Genomic DNA, 25,616 nt, shown 5'->3' on the forward strand with positions numbered 1-25,616 from the left:
CCAGGCCGTGAGCAGAGGAAGTTTCCGTGAGAGGAAGAAGGGTCCCTGTGCGGGGGCAGCTCCTGCAGCAGAGGGGGAGCAGCATCCCGGGACTTTCCCTGAGAGTCTCCCAGAACAGACCACGGGACAGGGAGACAGAGTGAACCGAGAGCCCCTGAGGAGGAGCAGGCACCTGACAAGCTGTCCCTGCCACCCCGCCCTGCCCCGGCAGGAGGAGATGGTGTTTTTTTACTACAGCAACCACGGCGTCCCCGCGGGCCGCTTCAAGCAGCGGGCGCAGTGGCGGGGGAACATGTCCGGCTGGGACGGCTCCATCCTGCTGCAGGACCTGCGCCTCAACGACAGCGGCACCTACGAGTGCGAGCTGCGCCTGCTGGAGGCCAGCAGCGTCTTCAGGAGCCGCACGGTGCTGCTCGTCAGCCCCGCGGTGCCCAGAGGTGCGCGATGCTCGCCGGGCTGCCCCGGCTCTGGGGATCCCTGGGGTGCCATCCCCGGCTCTGGGGGTCCCTGGGGTGCCATCCCCGGCTCTGGGGTCCCCCCGGTGCCATCCATCCCGTCCTCGGTGCCATCCCCCCGGTGCCATCCATCCCCTCCTCGGTGCCATCCCCCTGGTGCCATCCATCCCCTCCTCGGTGTCCCCCCGGTGCCATCCATCCCCTCCTCGGTGCCATCCCCCCGGTGCCATCCATCCCCTCCTCGGTGTCCCCCCGGTGCCATCCATCCCCTCCTCGGTGCCATCCCCCCGGTGCCATCCATCCCCCCCTCGGTGTCCCCCCGGTGCCATCCATCCCCTCCTCGGTGTCCCCCCGCAGGTGCCGAGGATGCGGCGCCCCCGAGGGACTCGGGGTTCTGGCCGGCCGTGGTGGGCTGTGGCTGCGTGGCCGTGGTGGTGGCGTTCCTGGCCGGGCTGTGCGTGAGGAAGAGGTAAAAACGCCGCTCTGGGTTTAGGGGGGGTGAGGAAGCAGCTCCCTGCAGCCCTCCCTGGTGCCCGCAGGTGTGAGGGTTCAGCTGCCCAGGTGTGGGGTGCCAGCCTCCTGCTGCCATCTAGTGTCACCGTGCGTGTCCCCTCGCTCCCAAACCTCCTGGGCCGTGCCAGCAGCACGGACAGCCCGGCCCGGTGTGTCTGAGGGGTGTCGGTGTCCCGGCAGAGGGAGGGAGGGAGGGAGGGACGGGAGGAGCGGGCGATGCTCCAGGCTGGGGGTGACACTGCTGCTGCCTTCCCTCGAGGTTTGCGACCGTCTCGGCCCTGGAGAGGATGGGGAACAGCACCAACAAGGGCAAAGTAGAGGTGAGAGCGAGGCTGGAGGGGTTTCGGGGCTGGGGAGGCCCGGGAGGGGATCCCACCCTGCCCAGGCACCCGGGGCCGTGTGCTGCCAGCTCCAGCCATGGCTCGTGCAGCTTGCCCCGTGTCTGGGCAAACCTGGGTGTCTGGGGTCCGCTCAGACCCAGACAGCCTGATCTGCCCCTCGCAGGAAGCAATTTACACCTCCATCCCCGGGGCTGAGGTGCCCAAGGCTGAGCAGGAGGCGAAGAAGAAGAGGAGAGCTGAGGACACGTACATAACCATGGTGAGGAGCTCAGCAGGCGTGCTGGGACCCCCACACCACTCACTGCCCCCCTCACCAGGGCCGTGGCACCCAGGGCATCACTCCCTGTGCCAGAGCCCCGCATCCCACACCCGCAAACCCCCCTGGCACCCGTGGTGAGGCTCACACCTGTCCCTTGCTCCTGCAGCACCCGTCTCACTGCCGCGACAACGGCGTCTACGTGGAGCTGGCCAAGAGAGCCATCCCGTCAGAGTGGATGGCAGAGGGCACCCAGGGGCATGGGCAGGGCCAGGAGCCCCTCAGCAGGCCGGAGGAGGCACCTCCCCAGCCCCCAGAGCAGCAGAAGTAGCTGTGCTGTGGATGCAGCCCCGTTCCAGGTGTGCCCGACACACCCTTGTCCCTGTGAGGACTGAGAACTGGTGCCACACCGCTGTGTGCCCCGTGCCAGGGCACTGCTGGGCACGGCCCACCCCAGCTGTGTGCAGGGCAGCAGGGGACACCTGTCCCTGTGGCTCTTGGGACTCCAGAGAGTGGGCACAGCCTCACGCTCTGGCTCTGATCCCGGCCCAGGGTGAGCATCCCCGAGGGGCAGAGGCAGCAGGAGCTGTCACCGCGTTTTTCTGTACATAATAAAACTCAGGGAGTCTTCCCTGATGCTGTCTTCGTTTTACCTCCAGCCTGAGCGTGTGATGTCCAAGTGTGCCAAAACCTGCCTGGCCCGGGGCCCGGCAGCCCCTGAACCCGTGTGCAGCCTGGCACGGGGCACCGGGCGGGAGCAAAGCCAAACGGGGCACAAACGGGGTCCCTGGCAGCAGCACGGGCACCGAGGGGAGCGGGACAGAGCCCGGGGGCAGTGGGGTCCCCCCGTGTGTCCCTGGCCATGGGGATGGGCAGGGGGAGCCCGGCCGCCCCTCAACCCCGGGGCAGCGGCTGGGCGGGCGCTGGCGCTGCTCCCGCTCTATCTCTGGGTGCCGGGCGCTATCTCGGGTGCCGGGCGCTATCTATAGATGTTTGACACCTCCAGGTGCGGAGGGAGCCGGGACCCTCCACCTCCCACCGCTGCCGCTCACTGCAGCGCCGCGCTGCGCTCCTTGGTTCTCGTTGACTCCCGGCTCTGTTTTCCCGCAGGCAGCGGCGGGACGGGATCTGGGAGCAGCCAGCCCTCGCAGCTGGCTCTGGGGGCTCGGGGCATGGCACGGCGCCTTTGCAGGGTCGTGGCAGCAGAGCGGAGAGGGCTTTGCCTGCCCGGGATGGGTGGCAGAGTGCGGTGTGTGCAGTGTTTGCTGGGCAGAGCTGCTGGGGCACTGCCGTGCCTCCTCTCCCGGCTGTGCTGGCTGTGGTCGGGCAGCAGAGCCCCCCTGCCTCCCTGTCCTCTCCATCCTTCCCCTCTGCATCCCTGTCCTCTGCATCCCTGCCCTCTGCATTCCTGCCCTCTCCATCCCTGCCCTCTGCATTCCTGCCCTCTCCATCCCTGCCCTCTGCATTCCTGCCCTCTGCATCCCTGTCCTCTCCATCCCTGCCCTCTGCATTCCTGCCCTCTCCATCCCTGCCCTCTGCATCCCTGCCCTCTGCATCCCTGCCCTCTGCCTCCCTGTCCTCTCCATCCCTGCCCTCTGCATCCCTGCCCTCTGCATCCCTGCCCTCTGCATCCCTGTCCTCTGCATCCCTGTCCTCTGCATCCCTGCCCTCTGCATTCACCCCTCTGCATCCCTGTCCTCTGCATCCCTCCCCTCTGCCTCCCTGTCCTCTGCCTCCCTGTCCTCTCCATCCCTGCCCTCTGCATCCCTGCCCTCTCCATCCCTGCCCTCTGCATCCCTGTCCTCTCCATCCCTCCCCTCTCCATCCCTGCCCTCTGCATCCCTGCCCTCTCCATCCCTGTCCTCTGCATCCCTGTCCTCTCCATCCCTCCCCTCTCCATCCCTCCCCTCTGCCTCCCTCCCCTCTCCATCCCTCCCCTCTCCATCCCTCCCCTCTCCATCCCTCCCCTCTGCATTCGCCCCTCTGCATCCCTCCCCTCTGCATCCCTGCCCTCCGCATCCCTCCTGCCCCTCCGGCTCGGCTGCGCCCTGGCCCTCTGCATCCCTCCCCTCTGTCCCCAGGGATGCTGTCCCCGTGTCCCGGGGCCCGAGCAGCGCTGTCACTGCCCCTCTGGGCCCCAGGGGGTCCCTCCTTGTCCTCCTGCCCCCATCCCTGCAGTGGAACCCGGGTGTGGGGCCCAAAGGTTTCCTTGGTGTGCAAAAGGGACCAAAGAGTTTCTCCTGCCCTGTTGCTGCTGGGCAGAGCCTGCCCGTCCTGGGGCTGGGAGAGGAGAGCTGTTATCCCGGGAAAAGAGAGCTGTTATCCCGGGACAGGAGAGCTGTTATCCTGGGAAAAGAGAGCTGTTATCCTGGGAAAAGAGAGCTGTTATCCCGGGAAAAGAGAGCTGTTATCCCGGGAAAAGAGAGCTGTTATCCCGGGACAGGAGAGCTGTTATCCCGGGAAAAGAGAGCTGTTATCCTGGGAAAAGAGAGCTGTTATCCCGGGACAGGAGAGCTGTTATCCCGGGACAGGAGAGCTGTTATCCCGGGACAGGAGAGCTGTTATCCCGGGAAAAGAGAGTTGTTATCCCGGGACAGGAGAGCTGTTATCCCGGGAAAAGAGAGCTGTTATCCCAGATAAAGAGAGCTGTTATCCCGGGAAAAGAGAGCTGTTATCCCGGGAAAAGAGAGCTGTTATCCCAGATAAAGAGAGCTGTTATCCCGGGAAAAGAGAGCTGTTATCCCAGATAAAGAGAGCTGTTATCCCGGGACAGGAGAGCTGTTATCACAGGACAGGAGAGCTGTTATCCCGGGAGAGGAGAGCTGTTATCCCAGGAAAAGAGAGCTGTTATCCCAGATAAAGAGAGCTGTTATCCCGGAAAAGAGAGCTGTTATCCCGGGACAGGAGAGCTGTTATCCCGGGAAAAGAGAGCTGTTATCCCGGGACAGGAGAGCTGTTATCCCAGATAAAGAGAGCTGTTATCCCGGAAAAGAGAGCTGTTATCCCGGGAAAAGAGAGCTGTTATCCCGGGACAGGAGAGCTGTTATCCCGGGACAGGAGAGCTGTTATCCCGGGACAGGAGAGCTGTTATCCCGGGAAAAGAGAGCTGTTATCCCGGGACAGGAGAGCTGTTATCCCGGGAAAAGAGAGCTGTTATCCCAGATAAAGAGAGCTGTTATCCCGGGAAAAGAGAGCTGTTATCCCGGGAAAAGAGAGCTGTTATCCCAGATAAAGAGAGCTGTTATCCCGGGAAAAGAGAGCTGTTATCCCAGATAAAGAGAGCTGTTATCCTGGGAAAAGAGAGCTGTTATCCTGGGAAAAGAGAGCTGTTATCCCGGAAAAGAGAGCTGTTATCCCAGGAAAAGAGAGCTGTTATCCCGGGGAAAGAGAGCTGTTATCCCAGATAAAGAGAGCTGTTATCCCGGGACAGGAGAGCTGTTATCCCGGGAGAAGAGGCTGCTGGAGGAGGGGAAGCAGCCCCAGCAGTCTGGCGGCCCTGGGCAGCGATGCAGCGCTCCAGGAGCGGGCAGGTGAGCAGGAGCACCCCCACCTGCTGCAGCCCACCTGGGGCATCCTGCCTGGGCTGCTCGGGGCCCTGTGCTGTGCCAGCCTGGGGCAGCCCCTCCGCTCCCTGCCAGCCTCCAGGAGGGCATTTCCAACCCTCCCGGGCCCCGCTGGGCTCTGCAGAATGAAAGTGCTGCCGTGGATGGTGCCAGCAGGGCCGGCTGCCGGCCTCCAGCGGGGCACGGGGGACACACCCGAGTGTCCCCACCCCACGCGGGGCTCGGGAACCCCCCGTGTGCCCCAGCCCGGCACGGGGCACGGGGCCGGCAGCGCCAGGAGCTGTCTGTGCCTGCAGTTCAGGGGAAAATTTTTCCGCCCTCCCACTCCGGCGGCTGCAATCCACCAACCACAGCATTTACTGCTTTTTTTCGCCCCAGCGCCGCTCCAGCCATATTGGGCTGTGGGGAGAAAGCGGCTCTAATGTTCTATGTCACCTGCAAATAACCCGGGCGTTCGAAAAAGCACCTCCACCTCCTCCACCACCCACACCAACACCACGTCCTCTCCACACACTAAAGTCCGCCACAATGGGCCCGGAAGGCTGGCTCCCGCAGCCCACCCTGCTCCTCGCCGGCCTCACCTTGCTCCTCTCGCTGGGTAAGTGTCGGCTTGAGCCCCCTTGCATGTGCCCAGCCGGGGAGACACCCGTGCCCTGCCAGGAGCCCTGCCCCGTGTGTGCCAGCAGGGACGGGCACGGAGGTGCAGAGAGCCACCAGCCACGGTGACCTGCTTTTGGGCAGGGTGGGGGCTCTGGTGCCGCTGCATCTCCTCCTGAAAACGCCCTGCATCCCGGGAGCACACAGCCCTGGCATGGCGGGCAGGGGAGCGGGCTGCGGTGGGGACAGGGCTGGGAACGTGCTGGGCTGCCTTGTGCTGTCCTTTGGGTGCTGCCAGGCGTGCTGTGCTGTCCTTTGGGTGCTGCCTTGTGCTGTCCTTTGGGGTCTGCCAGGTGGGCTCTGCTGTCCTTTGGGTGCTGCCAGGTGGGCTGTGCTGTCCTTGGGTGCTGCCAGGTGGGCTCTGCTGTCCTTTGGGTGCTGCCAGGCGTGCTGTGCTGTCCTTTGGGTGCTGCCAGGTGGGCTCTGCTGTCCTTTGGGTGCTGCCAGGTGGGCTCTGCTGTCCTTTGGGTGCTGCTAGGTGGGCTGTGCTGTCCTTTGGGTGCTGCCAGGCGGGCTGTGCTGCCCTGTGCTGCCTTGTGGCGGTGTCTGTGTGTGTCCCCCTCCCGGTGGCCGTGCTGGGGCCGGCTCCGTGCGTGCCCCGCGGCCTCAGCAGCAGCAGCAGCAGCAGCAGCAGCAGCGCTGTGTCAGCATCGATCGCTGCCGGCCGGGAAGGGGAATGCTCCGCTCCTCTGACGGCTGTCCCCAAGCTCCTGTCGGGCTGCCTGTCCCCGAGGACAGAGCCTGGAAAGGAGGGTACAACACCCGGCCAGGGCTGCTGCGGACGCTGCTGTTTGTCCCCCCCCAGCCCGGGTGCAGTACTGGGAGCACTGGGAGCCAGCACAGCGCTGCAGGGCACGGCCTGGATGGTCCCGAGGGTTTTGGGGGTTCTTCCCCCACCTCTGTTGTCCCCCAGGGCTCAGTGGCAAGGTTCAGAGCCACCTGGGTGCCCCTATGTCCTGCCAGGCTGTGGTGTCCCTGCTTGGGGGGGTGGCAGGTTTGCTGCTGGCAGCGCCTCATCCTCTGTAGAGCCCTGGGGAGCACAGAGGACAAGGCCAGGTCAGCACCCGCAGGCACACAGGGCACCCTGTGAGGGGCACCCAGACAACGATTCCCTGCAGGGATCCCCTCCAGCCGCTCCTGCTGGGACAGGCCAGCTCCCGGCTCCTCTCCCATCCCTGCAAGGCTTCCTTGGAGGCACCAAAGGTGGAGGCCGCCGTGGGGCAGCAAGGCTGTGACACTGGGACACTTCCTCCTGCCTCGGGTGCTGTGACCCATCCCCACGCAGCCATCCCTGTGTCCCTGAGCCCTCTGGGGCTGGATGGGGATGTCCCCGTGGCTGCCAGCCCAGCCAGGAGCCATCCCACAGTTTGGCCATACCCCAGGGCACCGCTCAGTCCCGGGCAGCCTGAGGCTGCTGCCGGCTCCCAGCTGGCAGCGGGAGCTGCCCAGCCCAGCTGTGCCTGCAGCCCGGGCACGGCTCCTGTCCCTGCTGCAGAGCCTGGCCCCTTTCCTGCCCTGCTTGCAGGCGGAGCAGCCGGAGCAGCCCTGACCTGCGCCCAGCTTGGCCTCGGCAGGAAGCGCTGAGAGCAAAGAGCAGCAGCCCAAGGGGAGAGGTGAGGTGATCACTGAGGCACCTGCTGGCAGCGGCCCTGCAGGGTGTCACGGCCCCCAGGACACGCCGTCCCCTCCCCGGGCTCGCTGTGCCCGTGTCCCCGTGCCTCTCAGGGCCTGGCCTGGTGTTTGCAGCCAGCTGGGCTGCACAGGAGCCTGTCCCCTGCCCAGCCTGGGTCAGTGCTGGATGTTGGGGGCTGCACAGGAGCCTGTCCCCTGCCACCCTGGGGACACTGCTGGATGTTGGGGGCTGCACAGGAGCCTGTCCCCCTGCCCACCCTGGGGACAGTGCTGGATGCTTGGGGGCTGCTCAGGGGAGCTGCAGGGAGCAGTGGAGGAGGGAGCAGGGCACAGAGCCCCATCCCTGCCCCTCCCCAGGTGAGCCCTGCCCTGCACCAGGTACAGCCCCTCTCTCTCAGCAGGACCGGGGTCAGGGACTGCCTCGTTCCCCCAGCAGAGACCTGGAGCTCGCTCTGGTCATTCCCAGCTGGAGAATCCTCTCGTGGCAGGGAAAGCATCATCTGCCCTCCCCGGGGAGCCCCGGGGCCGGCCCTGGCAGGTGCCGGCGCTGCTGCCGGAGCCGTGTCCTGCCGGCAATGCGATGTGATGAGCTCAGCCGTGGTTTGCGTGTGGCGCCGGCCCCGCTGCTGACGCCGCAGCCTCGCCCAGCGCCATCGATCCCGCAGCGGCAGCGCAGCCCCGGGGGACGGCCGGGAGCGGGGCTGGCCTGCCGGCAGCACCGGGGGGCGCAGGAGGGCCACCGGCCCTTGCAGAGCAGGGACAATGCTCTGCCTGTCCGTCCCGGGGCTGCTCCCCTTGCTCCTGCTGGGCAGGGAGATTCCGCTCCTGGCTGGATGCAGAGTGTGTGCATGTGCCTGGAAGGCGATGCCAGGCCCCAGGCAGAGCTCTGTGCGGGCAGGGCAGCGTGGGGACAGGGTGGCAGCTCAGCTGCCGGGGTGGCTGCCTGTGACACCCCCCGAATCCATCTGCATTGGCAGCGCCCCCGAGGATGGGCATGGAGGTCATGGCCCCCCCCATCATCAACGCCCTGAACGGCTCCTCTGTGAAGCTCTCCTGCACCTTCAACTCCTGCTACAAGGTGGAGAACAAGCAGTTTTCCCTCAACTGGACGTACCAGGAGTGCAGTAACTGCTCGGAGGAGCTGGTGAGTCTCGCTGGGGATGTGCTGGGGGGTGTTTCTGGGGGTTTCTTGCACGCAGGGAGGGGGTGCCTGGCTGGGAAATGAGCCCGTGGGGTGCTGTCTCACCCGCTGTCCCCACGGCTGCCCAGTTCCTGCAGTTCCGCACCAAGATCATGAACAAGCAGCTGGATCGCTTCGGGAACCGCGTGGAGTTCACCGGCAACCCCGCCAAGTACGACGTGTCCTTCACCCTCAAGAACGTGCAGCTGGAGGACGAGGGCACCTACAACTGCTACGTGCTGAACCCCCCGGACCGGCACCGGGGCCACGGCAAGATCAGCCTCAAGGTGCTCACCCAAGGTCAGTGGTGCCCGGCGCCGGGGGCACCCATGGGGGCAGGATGCTGGCAGAGCCCAGCGTGGCACCTACACAGCGATGCTGCGCGGGTGTCCCTTCTCTGTACGTCCCTGCGGGTGCCCCCGTGTCCCTGTGCAGATAAGGGACACTTTGCAGCGTCCCTGTGCAGAGAAGGGACACCTTTGCAGCATGCCCGTGCAGGTGCCATCCCGGCAATGCCATTGGGCCCCAGGGATGCGGGACAGCTGCGCCCTCCCCGCTCTGCCCCATGGCTTCCCTTCACACCCTGAGCCCGTCCCTGTGTCCCCAGAGCCCCCCAAGCACGACTCGACGGTGGCCGTGATCGTGGGCGCCTCCGTGGGCGGCTTCCTGGCCGTGGTGATCCTGGTGCTGATGGTGGTGAAATGCGTGCGCCGGAAAAAGCAGCAGAGGCTCAACACGGACGACCAGAAGACGGAGGAGGAAGGGAAGACGGATGGTGAAGGCAACCCCGACGAGGGCACCAAGTAAAGGCCCCCTGCCCGCCCCTCCCTCCTGCCCCCTGTACAGTGTGACCCTCTTGATGTGCTTCCAGAGCAAGGATTTCTGTGTCCCCGGAGCATCCCTCCTTCCATGCCAACACCCACCCCAGCCTGGGGCAGGGCGCAGACAGGAGGTCCCTGGAGCCTGGCTGGGCTGGGCAGGGCTGGGGAGAGGGGCTGAGGGCCCTGAGGCTGAGCTGGCACCGGCCCGTGCCCTGCTCTGGGTTGTGCCAGTGTGGTGAGGAGGTGCTGGGGACAGGCTGGGGCGGGTGAGGGGGGATCTGCGCAGCCCCCACACACAGAGGGGCTGGAGCAGGGGGTGCCAGGAGAGACAGAGGGGTCTGGGCAGCCCCGTGCCCCATTGTCTGCTCTCTGTCCCGGTGGAAAATGTGAGCCGGCAGTGTGCCCTTGGGGTCAGGGCTCATCCCGAGCTGCTCCTGCTGTGCCTGGGCCACTGGCACTGGTGTTCCCATCCTGAGGGATCCCAACAGCTGCCAGGCTCCTCCTTGCAAGCTCCTGCTCCTCAGGGACTGTCCCAAGCTGCTCAGAAGTCAGAGGCCAAGGCCATGAACCCCCCCAGTGTCCTGGAGCTGTGCAGGGTTTTGGAACCATGGCCAGCCCTTGGTGTGTGAGGGATGGACCCTTCTGCCTCTCGGGCTGGTTTTGGGTCTGAGCATCTCAGCCCACGGTGCTGGGCTGATGTTTTTGTGCTCCTTTCCTTCTTGAGGAGGGTGGTTGTGGTGGAAATGTCCTGCTGATGTGTCAGACTGGGGTGTGGGGAGTGCTGGGGTGAGGCCGCTCGGGCCAAGGAGCTGCTGAAAGGGAGAGGAGCCTTTGGGCACTTGCTGGGAAGCACTGGGCACAGCAGCAGGCCCAGAGTTAGGACAGCTCTGTCACCCTGCGATGCTGAGACTGCCGCCTCCAGCCTCCCTGCAGAGCTCTGCACACTGTAACTGCCATGGCAATGCACTGCCAGCGTGCCCAGCCCCCTGTGCCACCTGCCTCACCCGCCAGGTGAGCTGTGCTGGCTGCAGCACCGGGCTGCAGGCAGGGAATGACCCAGGGCAGTGGCCCCTGTGGCACCAGGCCTGAGCTTCTCTCCTCCTGTGGCTGCCAGGAGGGGGACAGTGCCCAGAGCCACAGGGGACACCGACCTGGGGCAGGGGATGGAGGTCCTGCCACCCACGAGCAGCACTGCCAGGGGAGAAGGGACACCTGTGACACGTCCCTGTGCAGAGAAGGGACACCTGTGCAGTGTCCCCGTGCAGGTGCCATCCCGGCAATGCCATCAGGCCCCAGGGATGGGGACAGCTCTGCCCTCCCCGCTCTGCCCCATCTCTTCCCACCCGTCCATCGCACCCGACCCCGCTGGGCTCCACACTGCTCCCTTCCCCTCCGCAGCAGGAATGTGCCGTGTCCCACGCCTGTCCCCATGCCCGCGAGGGCCAGGCTGTCCCCGGGCAGTCCCCGCGCTGTCCCCGGGCTGTCCCCACACTGTCCTCGGGCTGTCCCCACGCTGTCCCCGCGCTGTCCCCGCGCTGTCCCCGGGCTGTCCTCGGGCTGTCCCCACGCTGTCCCCACGCTGTCCCCGCGCTGTCCCCGGGCAGTCCCCGCGCTGTCCCCGGGCTGTCCTCGGGCTGTCCCCACACTGTCCCCGCGCTGTCCCCACGCTGTCCCCGCGCTGTCCCCGCGCTGTCCCCGGGCAGTCCCCGCGCTGTCCCAACGCTGTCCCCGGGCTGTCCCCGGGCTGTCCCCGGGCAGTCCCCGCGCTGTCCCCGGGCTGTCCCCGCATTGTCCCCACACTGTCCCCAGGCAGTCCCCGGGCTGTCCCCGGGCTGTCCCCACACTGTCCCCACACTGTCCCCGCGCTGTCCTAACGCTGTCCCCGGGCTGTCCCCGCGCTGTCCCCGGGCTGTCCCCGCGCTGTCCCCGCGCTGTCCCCGCGCTGTCCCCGGGCTGTCCCGCCCCGCACAGTGCCCGCAGTGCCGCAGGGCTCCCGCACCACTTTCTGCCAGAGCCGGGCTGTCCCCGGCTCCTGGTGGGACTGAGCCAGCACCTCGGGGGCGCTGAGGCCTCTGAGCGTCGCACACAAGCACTCTTGCATCTGCCTTTCATTTCTTCTCGTGCACTATCCTTGGATTGCAACTCGCCAATGCATCTGTCTGTACGCGGCCGTGCCCGGCAGAGCTGACAAACTCAGATCTGTACCCACAGGAGGGGCTGCTCTGACCCGGGCGTGCCAAGCGCTCTGCCGAGTGTGGGATGTTTTTATTGCTCTTTGTACAGTCAAACAAACAAAAGAACAACAAAACACCGACTTTGCCCTCGATGCTTTTGTGCCGCAGCCTGGAGGGGCAGGACGGGCCCCTGGCCTGCTCTGCCTGGGGGATGAGCCCGTTCCTCGGTCCTGTGGGGTGGTTCGGGTGCTGAGGGAGCCCAGGGCACCCTGAGGGTGCACAGAGGGAGCCCAGGGCACCCTGAGGGTGCACAGCTCTGTCCTGGGAGGTGGCACAGAGCCCCGGCAGGGCTGGGGCTGGGAGCGTGGCCAGGGAGATGCCAGGGGTGCTCCACACCCACTGTGGGGCCTCCTGTGCCCTGCCAGCCTCTGCACTGCGCTGCCCAGAGAGCTGGGGCTGGTGGCAGGTGAGGCTCAGAGGCTCCAGCAGAGCCCAGGACACGCCCTGGGTGATGGACACCCGTACCCGGCCGTTCTCCTGGTGCAGCAGCGCCGTGGGGATGCTCTGGAACACCACGACACAACTGGGGCACAGCTAATGGGCACATCCATCAGCTCAGCCGCCGCGGAGACACGGGGGAAGCTCTGACAGAGCCCTCCACCCTGCCTCTCCCTGCTGCCCTTCCCTGGGGCTGCCAAGCACCGCTGCATCCCAACTCCTCACACAGGCAGGGGCTGCCCCGGCGCCCTGACACCCCTCTTTCCGCCCCCTCCCCAGCCCCTCACCATTCCCAGCAGCAGTGCCAGTGGGATGAGCTCTCCCAGTGTCCCTGTCCCCATCCCTGCCCCTGTCCCTGTCCCTGCTGGGCACGGCGCCCTGGGCACCTCAACGTGGGGTCAGCGCTGCGGGAAACTCGCAGCTTCCCGTGGCACCGCTCCCTCTGCGAGGAAGGGCACCCAAATCACCTCCACTGTCCTGCTGGCACAGTCCTGCAGCTCCGGGGAGTGCAGCAAATGGATCCCTGGAACAACTTCGCTGTGCAGGGAGGAGCAGCTCCCCCGAGGACAATGTGGGGCTGTCCCCACCAGCTTCAGCCGCGGGCAAAGGGGGTGGGGGACCCCTCGGAGCTTTTGGGATGCTCGTTGGAATGTTGCTGGCAAAAAACTTGAGGAGAGCAGCGGGATCACAGAGGAGACCCCGTGGGACACACCAAGGGTGGGTTCTCCTCACTGCAGGGACTGAGGGCAGTGCAGAACCCCCAGCGCTGGGGTTTCACAGGTTCTCCAGAACCATGGACATTCCCTGTTACGGAACGCTGAGATTTCCCGAGGCCAGGTGGGATTACAGGTGTTAAAGAGCAAGAGAGGGGCTGGGAGGCGTCAGGGACCCCTGCCTGCTCCTGTGCAGTCACAGGGGATGCTGGGGTGTCTCAGGGGGAGTCCAGAGCCACATCCCTGCATAGAGGGGCACAGGAAAGGGAACAGCCTGGGGCAGTGTGCTCCGGGGCAGCGAGGGCTGTGAGGGGCAGCTCTGGGAGGCTCCGGTGCGGGTGGCCTCGGGCTGTGCCGGGTCAGGATCAAACTTTCTCCCGGGATACAGCAGGGCTGCCTCAGCGATCCTTGCAGATGCTCTGCAGTGCTGCCGGGGGACGCGGCCGCTCTTCCCCAGGGCCGGTGGAAGGAGGGAAGCAGGGAAGGAAGGAAGGAAGGGGGTGAGGAACCTGCGCGCTCCGGAGGGCAGGGAAGCCCCCGGCGGGGGCGAGCAGGCAGCGGCAGCGCGGCGAGAGGGGAAAGCTCCGCTCCGAGGCAGAGCTGCGGGCAGCCGAGCGCTGGGATGGCAGAAGCAGCCAGGTACTCACCGCAGTCTGCGCCCGGGAGCTCTGGCTCAGCTCGCAGCCCAGCCAGGACAGTCCTGCAGAGCCGGATCGCTGCGGCGCCTCCTGCCCACCGCCGGCCGCCGGGACGCCAGCCCGCCTCGTCTCTCAAAGGTCACAGCCAGAGGACCTTGCAGTAAACATAAGGTGCTGACGGGAAGTTCCGTTCCAGCTCTGTTGCCGCCTCCTCCTCCCCCTCCATCGCAGGAGGGCTCTGCCTGCTCCGGGAGCTCAGCATCGTCTGCCTCGGGCGGCTCGGGGAGGAGGCTGGGGCTGTCCTCGGGGGCAGAGCCTGGCAGGATGCTCCAGGGCAGCCGGGGCCAGCGCGGTGCCAGAGCTGCAGCCCAAGCGCTCTGCTCAGCCCTACCTGGTCGGGAGCCACGTGGAGGGAGGCAGGAGCCCTGCTCGGAGAGCAGCAGCCTGGCATTTAACCCTCCCGGCTCCGCCAGCGCAAGGCGAGAAGGACTGAGGGTACACTGTGCCCCCGGCAGGCTGTGAGCCAGCTGGCAGCGCCCTGAGCCCCCTTCCTGTCCCCGGGGAGGTGACAGCGTCCGAGCACAGGGTGCTCGCCTTCCCCGAAACCAGACACGGCACCCTGCTGCTGGGCTCAGCAGAACAGCTTTCCGCTGAGCCGCAGGAACCGCGGCTCCCATCCGGACACCTGCGCGCTCCGAAATGCCAGGGCAGCCGCGACCGGCAGGGCTGGGGACAGCAGAGCCCTGCCCCGGCCCCCGGCGCTGGCAGCTGTCTCACGGGATCAGTCGGCCGAGGAGACCGGCTGGAGCTGCCGAGTGTGACAGCTCCATCAGGCGCTGGTGACAGCCACTGTCCCGCTGCCAGCCCCGGGAACGGGCAGGGGGTGCCAGGCTGCCCCATGCTCAGCAGGGAGATGTGAATGCTGGCCTCAAACTCACCTGTTTCTCTGGCCCCAGCAGCCCTCAGGCACCTCTGCAGGGGTGACAGGCATCCCTGCACCCCGAGGATCCCTCTGCCTGCCCTCTCACCATTAGTGATGCTCCAGCAAACACTGCGCTGCTCCTCCCGTCCCCACAGAGTGCCTGAGGCGCTGCTCCCCTCACTGTGCCCATCACCGCCTTGTGTCCATCAGCTCCCTGTGTCCATCACCTCCTGCATCCATCACCTCACTGTGTCCATCACCTCACTGTGTCCATCACCTCCCTGTGTCCATCAGCTCACTGTGCCCATCACCTCCCTGTGTCCATCAGCTCACTGTGTCCATCATCTCACTGTGTCCATCACCTCCCTGTGTCCATCACCTCCCTGTGTCCATCACCTCCTGCATCCATCACCTCCCTGTGTCCATCAGCTCACTGCATCCATCACCTCCCTGTGTCCATCACCTCACTGCATCCATCACCTCCTTGTGTCCATCACCTCCCTGTGTCCATCACCTCCCTGTGTCCATCAGCTCCCTGTGTCCATCAGCTCACTGTATCCATTAGCTCCCTGAGTGCATCCTCTCCCTGAATTCATCCCCTCCCTGAATCCATCCACTCCCTGAATCCATCCCTTCCTTGAATTCATTTCCTCCCTGAATCCATCCCCTCCCTGAGTCCATCCTCTCCCTGAATTCATCACCTCACTGCATCCATCACCTCCCTGTGTCCATCACCTCACTGCATCCATCACCTCACTGTGTCCATCACCTCCCTGTGTCCATCACCTCCCTGTGTCCATCACCTCCCTGCATCCATCACCTCACTGCATCCATCACCTCCCTGTGTCCATCACCTCACTGTGTCCATCACCTCACTGTGTCCATCACCTCCCTGCATCCATCACCTCACTGTGTCCATCAGCTCACTATGTCCATCAGTTCACTGTATCCATTAGCTCCCTTAGTGCATCCTCTCCCTGAATTCATTCCCTTCTTGAATTCATCCCCTCCCTGAATCCATCCACTCCCTGAATCCATCCCTTCCTTGAATTCATTTCCTCCCTGAATCCATCCCCTCCCTGAGTCCATCCTCTCCCTGAATTCATTCCCTCCCTGAATTCATCCCCTCCCTGAATCCATCACCTTGCTGAGTGCATCTCTTTCCTGAATCCATCCCCTCCCTGACTCCCTCCCTTCCCTGACTCCCTCCCCTCCCTGAATCCCTCCCTGACTCCCTCCCCTCCCCGAATCCATCCCTGTGCCCGCCAAGGCACCTTCTGCTGCATCAGCAGAGCCGAGCACGCTGCTCCTGCAGCACCGGCTGCCAGCGCTGCCCTGCCTGCTCCGCCGGTATTTTTCCTGCCTCTCCTGCCAGCTCTGCAGCCCTGACGCCTCAACCCACGGGCACTGCTGGCATCCTCTCAGGCTCCCCTGGGATGTCCCCGTGCCCTGCAAAGCCTCCCACTCTCCCTCGTCTCTGCTGCAGAGGGGGCTGGATGGGGATGGGGAGCTGTAGGACGCCCTGAAGGTGACAGGCTGTGGCATTTTAGACGTGCAGGCAGCATCCCTGCAGGTGAGCTGCTCTCACACCCCAAACCCAGTCAGTCCAGTTCGGGAAGGCCATGCCTGGTCCCTGGGGTGAGCTTTGCCAGGACGTGTGCCCTGAGTCACTGCAGCCCAGAGAAAACCCAGCGCCGTTCCTGCTCCTGTTCCTTCCTTCCCACCGTGGCTCTTTTGGGATGCGTCACCCCCCAAACGCCGCTCTCTGCACAGAGCTCCCTGGCTAATGGACCTGGGCACCGAGGTGAGGCTCTGCCTGCCCGCACCACGCCCTGGGGCTTCCATTAGGAGAGCCCTGCGGCCTAATGGATGCGAGAAAAGGTGGCTGAGATGGGAACTTTGTGCAGCCAATTATCCCGGAACGAGAGCACGGTGAGGAAAATGAGTTCTGGGTGTTCCCTTTGGCGCCGGGCGGGTCCCTCTGCAGCCATCGGGGTCTGGCTCTGCATCCCACCTGTGTCTGCTGTCTGTGTCAGGGATGGAGGGCAGGCACACCTGGTGCCACACTGCAGAGGCGCCCCAAAGCAGAGCTGAGCCCCAGCCTTGTCCTGGTTTGTTGTCCTGGGAAGCCACCGGCCTTAGTGGCACTTTGGCCTCTTCCCAAGGTGGCCCAGGGTAACACCAGCCCAGTGTTTCCAGGCCACCACAGAATCGCTGAGGTTGGAAAAACCTCTAAGATCAAGCCCAACGATCAACCCGGCACTGCCAAGGCCATCTCTAACCCACATGGCCAAGGGTGGGGCTGGGGACAGGGGGCGGGACCTGACAGCCAGTAGGCGTGGCCATGAACGGGGCCGTCGTTTTCTACTCCTCTGCGAGTGACCCAAAACACACCCCAATAAACCAAAACCCTCGAAATCTATCAAAAAATCCACCCCAAAAAAATCCCTAAATCCATCCCAAAATGCACCGCAAAAACCACCCCAAAATCCCAGTGTATCCCAGGTGTATCCAGGTGTGCCCAGGTGTATCTCAGGTGTATCTCAGGTAACTCTCGGGTGTGTTTTCAGGTACATTTCACCCCCGAGTGCCGTTTCAAGGACAGCACTGTGTGTTCGAGTGCTCTACACCTCAGCCCTGTACCTGGGGCTGTACGGGCCTCCGGTATGAAAGGACAAAGCTGCCACACATTTCCTGCCCCAGCTGCTCCAGGGTGAGTCAAAATGTCCAAATCTGGGGGTTTAGACCCAAAAATTGGGATTTGAAACACAAAAAATTGGGATTTGAACCCAAAAATTGGGGATTCGAACCCAAAAATTGGGGATTCGAACCCAAAATCCTTGGGGAACAAAGTCAGCACAGCCATATGGTTTGAACTCTTCCAGGGTTGGTGACTCCACCACTGCCCTTGGCAGCCTGTGCCAGGGCTGGACAACCCTTCCAGTGAAGAAATCTTCCCTAAAATCCAACCTAAACCTCCCCTGACGCAGCTTAAGGCCGCTTCCTTTTGTCCTGTCATTTGTTACCTGGCAGAAAAGCCCGACCCCCGCCTGGCTCCACCCTCCTTTGCGAGAAGGTCCCCTCGAGCCTCCTTTCCTCCAGTTTAAACCCCCCACCTCCCTCGGCCTCTCCTCATCCCGCTGGTTCTCCATCCCCTTCTCTTGACACACTCCGGCGCCTCAATGTCCTTCTTCCGAGGGGCCCAAAACTGCTCCCAGGATTCGGGGTGCGGCTCCATCAGCGCCGAGCCCAGGGGCGCCGTCACTGCCCCGGCCCGGGGGGCGCTCCCCGATCCCCGATCCCCGATCCCCGGGTGCGCGGGGGGATGCGCGGGGGGATGCGGGGGAGCGCGGAGGAGCGCGGGGGGATGCGGGGGAGCGCGGGGGGATGCGGAGGAGCGCGGGGGGATGCGGAGGAGCGCGGAGGAGCGCGGAGGAGCGCGGAGGAGCGCGGGGGGATGCGGGGGAGCGCGGAGGAGCGCGGAGGAGCGCGGAGGAGCGCGGGGGGATGCGGAGGAGCGCGGGGGGATGCGGAGGAGCGCGGGGGGATGCGGAGGAGCGCGGAGGAGCGCGGGGGGATGCGGGGGAGCGCGGAGGAGCGCGGGGGGATGCGGAGGAGCGCGGAGGAGCGCGGAGGAGGGCTCAGCGCAGCCCCGCCCGGCGCGGCCCCGCCCGGCGCCGCTCGCCCTCGGCGGGGGCGGCCAGAGCCGGGCGCTGCGGGCAGCAGGGACCGCTCCGCTCCGCGCCGCCCCGCGCCGCAGCCATGGCCCCGGGCTCGCCCGCCGCTCGCCGCCGCGCCGCGCCGCGCCTGCTGGCCGCGCTCCTGGGTAAGGGGCGCCGAGGGCTGCGGGGACCCCTCCGGGTACCGCCCGCGTCCCGTGTCCCCCCACCCCGGCTCCCCGGCGGGGACTCAGCCCCGGGCGGGGGTCCCCGCTCCGCACCCTCCCCGCGCCCCGCCCGCCGCGCCCGGGGATGCCGCTAACGCCGCTCTCCGCTCTGCAGACGGACGGTCCGGAGCGCCGGGGATAAGTCACTCGGCCAAGGTGACTTCGCAGCCGAGCCCCAGCTCCGAAGTCCCGGCTCCGGCCCCTGCCCCGCCCGCAGCCGGCGCTTCTCCTGCGAGCACTGCGGCCGCACCCCGCTTTGCCCCGCTGCCGAGCCCCGGCCGGCGGGGACCGCGCTGCTGCCCGCCCGGCACCGGGGGATGCCCGCGGGGAGCCCGTGCACTGCTTCAGCGCCAGCACGCCCGCCGACAGGTCATTGTCTTACGGTTCCTTTGGTACAACCGCCCGCATGTGCTTGTCCCCGCCGCGGGGCCGCTGCTTGGAGCATGACGCCCGGCGCTGTGGCCGGGGATGCCCGAGATCCCCCGCCACAGGGCGCAGGGAGGGGCTGGCAGCCGTTCCCTCCCCGCTGCACACCTGGGGCAGGCTCCGGCCGCCTGCATCAGCCTCACGCCCCCGCTGCACTCCTGCTCCTCCCGCGGGTCACCCTCGCCCCGGCCCGCAAGCCAGGGCTGGCTGGGCAGCGCTTGCTGCTGGGGCGCTCCCGTGGGAGGCGTTTTAGAGGGCAAAGTTCTTAAGTTAAAGGATGCTGGAGACACAAACGAGCCATGTAAGTACCTGACCCCCTGCAAGATTTGGGTGCCAGCGCCTGAGCTGGCACTGGGGTGGTAGGAGAGGCTCGGAGAGGCTCGAGAGCACTCAGGGGTCGGGGTGCAGGGCGCGGAGGTGGGAACAGGGTCCCACAAGCCGCTCAGGTGGGCTGGGAGCCGGGAGGGCGCTGGGCAGGGAGTGCAGGGCGGGTGTCTCTGTAGGTTTTGGGCATGCCGTGCTCCGCAGGCAATGTCAGCGGGCTCCTGGCCGCAGCACGGAGCAGGGCACAGCCCCTCCAGGGAGAGGCGTGGGCCGTGTGTCCCCTCCCGGAGCACAGCGCACCTGGCTCGGGCCGGGCACGGAGCTCCTCTCTCTGAGCCCGCTGGAGAGGAGCCCGGCCAGCCCGGCAGGCATGGCTTGCTGCCCGCCCCAGCATGTCACGCTGACTTCTCTGGGCAGCGAAAGTTTCTCTCGGGCAGCTTTCCCACAGATGGCAGCCCGGGGTGAGCGCGGGGCCCCCTCGCTCTGGGGCTCTCCCTCTGCCGGGGCAAAGCACAGGCAGCCAAGGCTCGGGTGGCAGCGGTGGCTGCTCCCTGCTTCCCTGGGAAACGCTGGAGCCTGCAGGCATGGGATGGAGCCTGGAGCCCCCAGGAGAGCGGCCCTGAGGGTTGGGGGTCTGGTGGTGCAAAGCGCAGCAGCTTTGGGAGGGTTTGGAAAGGCAGCGCTGAGAGCTGGTGTGTGGCTCTGCTCCCCCAGCGTGTTTTCCTCGGTGCTTTATTTAGTGGTAACATATTAGCTTTGTCTTCCTGGGAGCACAGGATGACAGGAGCAAGGTCAGCCTCGATTTACCCCGCACGTTCAATTCAGGTTACATTCTTAGGGTGGCAGACAGGTTTTAAAGTGTTGCAAGCTGCAAGGAATCATCTTTCCTGCCAGTGCCCGCTTGCAGCGCGCTGCAGCCTCAGAGGTACCTGCAGAGCCAGGCGTCCCCCTGCCAACTCCTGCTCCAGGGGCACAGCTCCTGTCCCCTGGGACACTCCTGCCCGTGAATTCCCCTCTGCAGCACCCCCAGGGCTGCTCTAGGAGCTGCAGGAGATTCCATCTGCCGGGAACCCCTCCCTGCCTGCCGAGCAGAATGAGGAGTGCTCCTGTGTAAAGTTAAATAACTCCTCGCCTGCAGTGCTTGCAATGCAGCACTGCAGCAGGGCCCGCAGCCCAGGATGCAGGGCTCTCGGGCTTGGCTCCGGCTGCGACGTGCCTGGGGAGTTGTTAGCACCGGCTTGTGTGGGAGAATAAATCAGCAGCTGAGGCGGCTGCGGAGAGAGGAGAATCCTGACAGAGGGCAGCGTGTCCGAGCTGAGCTGTTGGGGCAGCTGGGGGTCGTCCTGCAGCCCTGGGAAAAGCTGTGACCCCTGGGTTTTGTGCCCAGGGAAAGCTCTGCAGGGCTGGCTGAGGTCTGGGGAAGGGGAGGACAGCGCTTTGCTGGGCCGTGCCACATCTTAGCCATGTCACATCACACAAACAGGACAGGGCAGAGCTGGGATGGGGATGGGGAGTGGGCCTGCTCCTCTGGGCAGGACCAGAGCATCCCTGTGCTCCCAGAAAGGATCTGTGGGGACAGCAGTGGCCCAGCCCCGTGCAATGCCAGGCCCTGCACCCAGGAGTGCTCAGCTGCAGCTGGGCTCCTACCTGCCCCTCTCTCCCTGCCCCTCTCTGCCTGCCCCTATATCTCTGCCCCTATATCCCTGCTCCTCTCTCCCTGCCCCTCTCTCCCTGCCCCTCTATCCCTGCCCCTCTATCCCTGCTCCTCTCGCTGCTCCTCTCTCCGCTCCTCTCTCCCTGCCCCTATATCCCTGCCCCTCTCTCCCTGCTCCTCTCTGCCTGCCCCTCTATCCCTGCTCCTCTCTGCCTGCCCATCTATCCCTGCTCCTCTCTCCCTGCCCCTCTCTCCCTGCCCCTCTCTCCCTGCCCCTCTCTCCCTGCCCCTCTCTCCCTGCCCCTCTATCCCTGCTCCTCTCTCCCTGCTCCTCTCTCCCTGCCCCTCTCTCCCTGCCCCTCTCTCCCTGCCCCTCTCTCCCTGCCCCTCTATCCCTGCTCCTCTCTCCCTGCTCCTCTCTCCCTGCCCCTCTCTCCCTGCCCCTCTATCCCTGCCCCTATATCTCTGCCCCTCTCTCCCTGCCCCTCTCTCCCTGCCCCTCTCTCCCTGCCCCTCTATCCCTGCTCCTCTCCCTGCCCCTCTCTCCCTGCCCCTCTCTCCCTGCTCAGAGGAGCTGAGGAGGAGCAGGACAGCCGCCTCCTGCACTTTGAAGGTCATCAGGCAGCTCCGGAGGGAGTCAGGGCTCTCTCAGCTGGACGTGGGGGCTGCTCCCGAGGGCAGGGCAGGGCAGCGGGTGGCAGGCGGCCAGGACAGCCTCGCTAATTGCTGCTCCAGCTCCCGCCTGAGGAACAGAGCTCTGCTTCGCCTTGGCTTTTTTCTCCCCCTTCAAGGTCCAGCTGAGGCCTGTGGATAACATGCAAATCAGGGCTCTCATTTGCTCGCTTTCTTCCTGGGGATATTCTGGTTACTTTGAACCCGCGCTGTCTCTGAGGGTGACCCAGCCCCTGTCCCTGCGGGTCCCCTCTGTCACCGAGCCCTTCTAGAGCTGGGGACAGGCTCCTGCCGTGGCAGCCGGGTGTGCCAAAGGGAACGAGGGGTGGCAAAGCCTTGCCCTCACTCTCTGCTCCCCTCTCCCTGCCAGGTTTGCACGTCCTGGCCATCGCCTTCGCCCTGGAGGTGTCGGTGGGGAAAACCAACACGGTGACAGCTCTGAATAACTCCAACGTCCTGCTGCCCTGCACCTTCGCCACCTGCATAGGCTTCCAGGACCTGGTCTTCAAATGGTATTTCAACACGACAGAGCTGGTGGGTGGCTCTCCGGGCTCTGCCTCTGCTTCCCTGGCAGCTCCCGTTGTGCTTCCCCAGCGCAGCTAGCACCGAAGTTCTCACAGTTCCCTTTCTCCTCGTGCAGGATGTCCTTCTCTCCGTGTCCCCAGCTCTGGGGGGGACAAGGCTGTGCCAAGGGGTGACTCAAATACCCCAGAACATCGTGCTTTTGGCACAAAGCTGTTCTAGATCCGCTGCTGCCCACAGGCTCATTTGTTTTCATAAATTGGCTGTTCAGGTGCAAATCTGCACTTAGGGCAAAATATGGTTCATTTCCTCCTCCTTGGCTTGCTTTGAAATATGAAAGGTTCTGTATAGATTTGCTTCCTGCTGGGAATATTTGGCTCCTCAATTCCTCAGCAGGAGGGCTGGTTTGGAGCAGCTCTGGCCATCAAAGGAGCTCACTTTCTCTTGGGATCTCCCATTTTTTGCATGGTCTGTTCCATTTCTTCAGGGCAGGATCTGCTGCTCCCCACCAGGATGTGCATCAGGTTCCTCTCCACGGCCATTCCTGCTTTAACGGGGTGCAATGGGACATTTGGTGGGGGTGTCCGTGTGGGCAGAGCTGAGCCTGGGCACCACCAGGAGAGCGTGAGCCTTTCCCTCACCCAGCTGATCCTGCCCCCTGCCCCTGCAGATTTACCATGGCAAGATAAAGGCCAAGACCACGGAGCCCACCCTGGTGTGGCACAACCCGCGGGTGGAGTTCGTGGGCTCCACCACCAAGAAGGACAACAACATCTCCATCGTGCTGAACGGCGTGGAGTTCAGCGATGCTGGCAAGTACACCTGCTACGTCAAGAACCCCAAGGAGAGGAACGCCGAGCAGAACGCCACCATCTTCCTCACCGTGGTGCACAAGAGTGAGTGCCGGCATGGTTGGCCCTGGGCTGGTGGCAATGCGCCGTGGTTCGTGGTTGTGGTGGGTGGCATCCCTGGAAGCCTTGTGGGGATGAGGTTTTGGGTTTTCGGGGTGGGATGTCCAGCTGGGAGCTCCCTGCTCCCCTCCCGAGCCCCCTCAGCACCTTCTCTCCCGCAGTGGTGGAGACGGACAACACTGTGACCGTCATCATCCTGAGCGTGGTGGGGGGGCTCATCGGCCTCCTCATCCTCTTCATGCTCATCAAGAGGGTGGTGCTGTTCATCATCAAGAAGATGCAGGACGGGAAGTGAGTTGGGGAGAGGTCGGGGTGAGGGGGCTGGGCTCAGGGGGCTCTCAGGACCGGGCTTGGGGGATTCTCAGGGTCAGACTTGGGGGCTCTTGGGTCCAGGCTCAGGGGGCTCTCAGGGATGGGCCCGGGGGGCTCTTGGGGCCGGGCTTGGGGGATTCTCGGGGTCAGATTTGGGGGTTTCTCGGGTCCAGGCTTTGGGGGGCTCTCAGGACCGGGCTCAAGAGGCTCTCGGGATCAGGCTCTCAGGGCTCTCAAGGCTGGGCTTGGAGGATTCTCAGGGTCAGATCTGGGGGCTCTTGGGGCTGGACTCGGGGGGCTCTCAGGGTTGGGGGATTCTCAGGGCCGGGCTCGGGGTGCTGTCAGCTGCCCATGCACTCTCCCCCTGCAGGAAGGAGTGTCTGGTGAGCTCGTCAGGGAACGACAACACCGAGAACGGCCTGGCCGGCTCCAAGGCGGAACAAAAAGCTCCTCCAAAGGCATGAACGGAGCAGCGGCGCCCCGCGCCCGCCTCGCCCCGCCGCGGCAGCCCGGGCACGGGACCGGCCTTCCCCTTTTGTTTTCTTTCCGAACTGCCAGCGCTTGAGACATGTTTCTATTACACACGTGCCTGCAACCTGCACTGCTTCTCCGACAGGGCTGCGGCTGCCGGGGGAACTGGGAGCTTCTCGCGGACTCGCACTGGGAGGCTGCTGGGTTGAGCACAGGCAAGAGGGTGCCGGGCAGGGTGGGTGCCGTGCCAGGGCCGGGTGCTGGCACCGGGGCCCGCTGGGTGCTGAGCTGGGGTGGCTGGGAGCGGTTTCTGGAGGAGGATGCTCAGAGCCGGCCGTGCAGATGGCGAGGGGGGAAGCAGGGAGGATGCAGGGCTGTGATAAGCACACCGGAGAACCAAATCAGCGACAGCGCCCTGGCTGTGCCTCGGTGCCCCCCTCCCACGGCACGGCTGGGCAGGTGCCCGTGTCCCAGGGCATCCCTGGGGGCAGGGGGCTTCTCCCCAGGCAGTCATCCTGCACCTTGGTGCTGCTCCCTCCCCTCTCTCTGGAGCTCGGTGCTTTTGATGCCGGTGCCAAGGCTGAGCTCGTTACGTGGATGTTTCTGTGTGAGATTCCAGGGGAAAGCAGCCAATCGTGTTTCCCTTTCACCGCGGCAGGGAGGGAGCACAGCCGAGCCCAGGCCAGGGGAGCCGGGCTGGGGCTGTGCCACCGACCCGCTGGGCAACCCTGGGCAAGTTGCTCTGCCTCTCCATGCCTCAGTTTCCCCGTCTGTAAAATGGGGACAAAAATACTGCTCTACCTCACGGGGTGGGTGTGAGGTTTCCTTGGCTCTGAGGGGTGAGTGGACTCACAGGACGTGAGACACAAAGTGGGCAAGCTACATCTGAGCTTGACAATTTCCTTTAAAACATGATTTGTTCCCTTATTATTTCTCCAATTTGTGGGTGTCTGACAGTGACACAGCAGGACAGGCAGCTCCCCTGGCCCCACAGTAAATCGGGATTCTCAGCAGAGCCATGGCTTGCTGTGGGGTGCCCTGGCAGAGGTGCTGCAGTGGGAGCAGGTGGGGATTTGGTGGCCAAGGTGACAAGGAAAGGCTGGGTGCTACTTTCTCTGGAGATGCTGGAGCACAGCGGGCTGGTCAGCCCAGGCTGGGCCTGGGGACACCCATTGGGCAGGGCTGTGTGCTCAGGGCAGGGGACAGGCACTGGGGCACAGGGGACAGTCCCTTGGCTGTTGATAAGACAGGCAGGTGGGAGTCAGGACCTGATCTTCTCCCTGAGGGTCTGTAGGACCCAAGCTGTGCTTCAGTGTCCCCACCTGCATGCTGGGGACAGTCTGAGCTACCTCTGAGGAGGGATGGGGCACCCTGCTCGGCTCTGCACAGCCCCTGGTGGAAGATGCCATCCTGTGCCAGGTGTTGTGATGCGCCAGGTGTTGTGATGCGCCAGGTGTTGTGCCCTGTGCCAGGTGTTGTAATGCACCAGGTGTTGTGACGCGCCAGGTGTTGTGACGCGCCAGGTGTTGTGATGCGCCAGGTGTTGTGACATGCCAGGTGTTGTGCCCTGTGCCAGGTGTTGTGATGCACCAGGTGTTGTGCCCTGTGCCAGGTGTTGTGATGCGCCAGGTGTTGTGACACCACCAGCACCACCTGGGAGGAGCCCGAGACCTCCCAGCCACTCCGAGAGACCCCAGCCCGCCCTGAGGAGCCCTCCCGCGGGGGAGGACAGCGAGGAGGCGACGGAGGGAGTTTTTTAAAGACTATTTTTAGCTGTCCTGACCTGTTGGGCCTTTTTTAGCCGGCGCGTGGACGCGGCTCCACTTCCCGCCGGATATGCAATGCTGCACTATGCATGGGTTACTACAATAATAAAGCTTCGATCCTGGCCTTTTTGTCGAGCCACGCAGGATGGTCTGGGAGCCTCCATGGAGCTCTCCCGAGCTCTGTGAAGCCTGCTACAGATTACTCCTGTGGCTCGCTGGGAAACGGCCACAAAAGCACTTTTGGGAATGCGAGCCCGTGATCACACGGGTGCTCCGGGGGAGCGGGCTGCCCTGGGGGCTTGTGCCAGC

General features: G+C 64.8%; 2 protein-coding genes across 3 annotated transcripts; both read left to right on the forward strand.

Moving 5' to 3' along the window:
- Positions 1-5,540: 5,540 nt before the first annotated feature.
- Positions 5,541-11,733, forward strand: SCN2B (sodium voltage-gated channel beta subunit 2). Of its 2 annotated transcripts, none has more exons than XM_058041387.1 (4): positions 5,541-5,726; positions 8,395-8,561; positions 8,687-8,897; positions 9,205-11,733. In XM_058041387.1, the coding sequence occupies exons 1-4, from the start codon at positions 5,657-5,659 to the stop codon at positions 9,402-9,404; spliced, it is 648 nt and encodes a 215-aa protein (XP_057897370.1). In that variant the 5' UTR covers positions 5,541-5,656; the 3' UTR covers positions 9,405-11,733. The 2 variants fall into 2 exon arrangements, with proteins under 2 accessions (XP_057897370.1, XP_057897371.1); XM_058041388.1 differs by lacking the exon at positions 5,541-5,726 and adding an exon at positions 7,302-7,398.
- A 6,984-nt stretch (positions 11,734-18,717) lies between these two features.
- SCN4B (sodium voltage-gated channel beta subunit 4) lies at positions 18,718-23,751 on the forward strand. The gene is made up of 5 exons (XM_058041394.1): positions 18,718-18,976; positions 21,696-21,859; positions 22,518-22,743; positions 22,920-23,049; positions 23,441-23,751. Exons 1-5 carry the CDS (start codon positions 18,718-18,720, stop codon positions 23,532-23,534), a joined length of 873 nt encoding a protein of 290 aa, XP_057897377.1. The 3' UTR covers positions 23,535-23,751.
- The last annotated feature ends 1,865 nt before the right edge of the window (positions 23,752-25,616 follow it).

This window comes from Melospiza georgiana, chromosome 27, assembly GCF_028018845.1.
Source record: "Melospiza georgiana isolate bMelGeo1 chromosome 27, bMelGeo1.pri, whole genome shotgun sequence".
In the NCBI taxonomy this organism is placed as follows: Eukaryota; Metazoa; Chordata; class Aves; order Passeriformes; family Passerellidae; genus Melospiza; species Melospiza georgiana.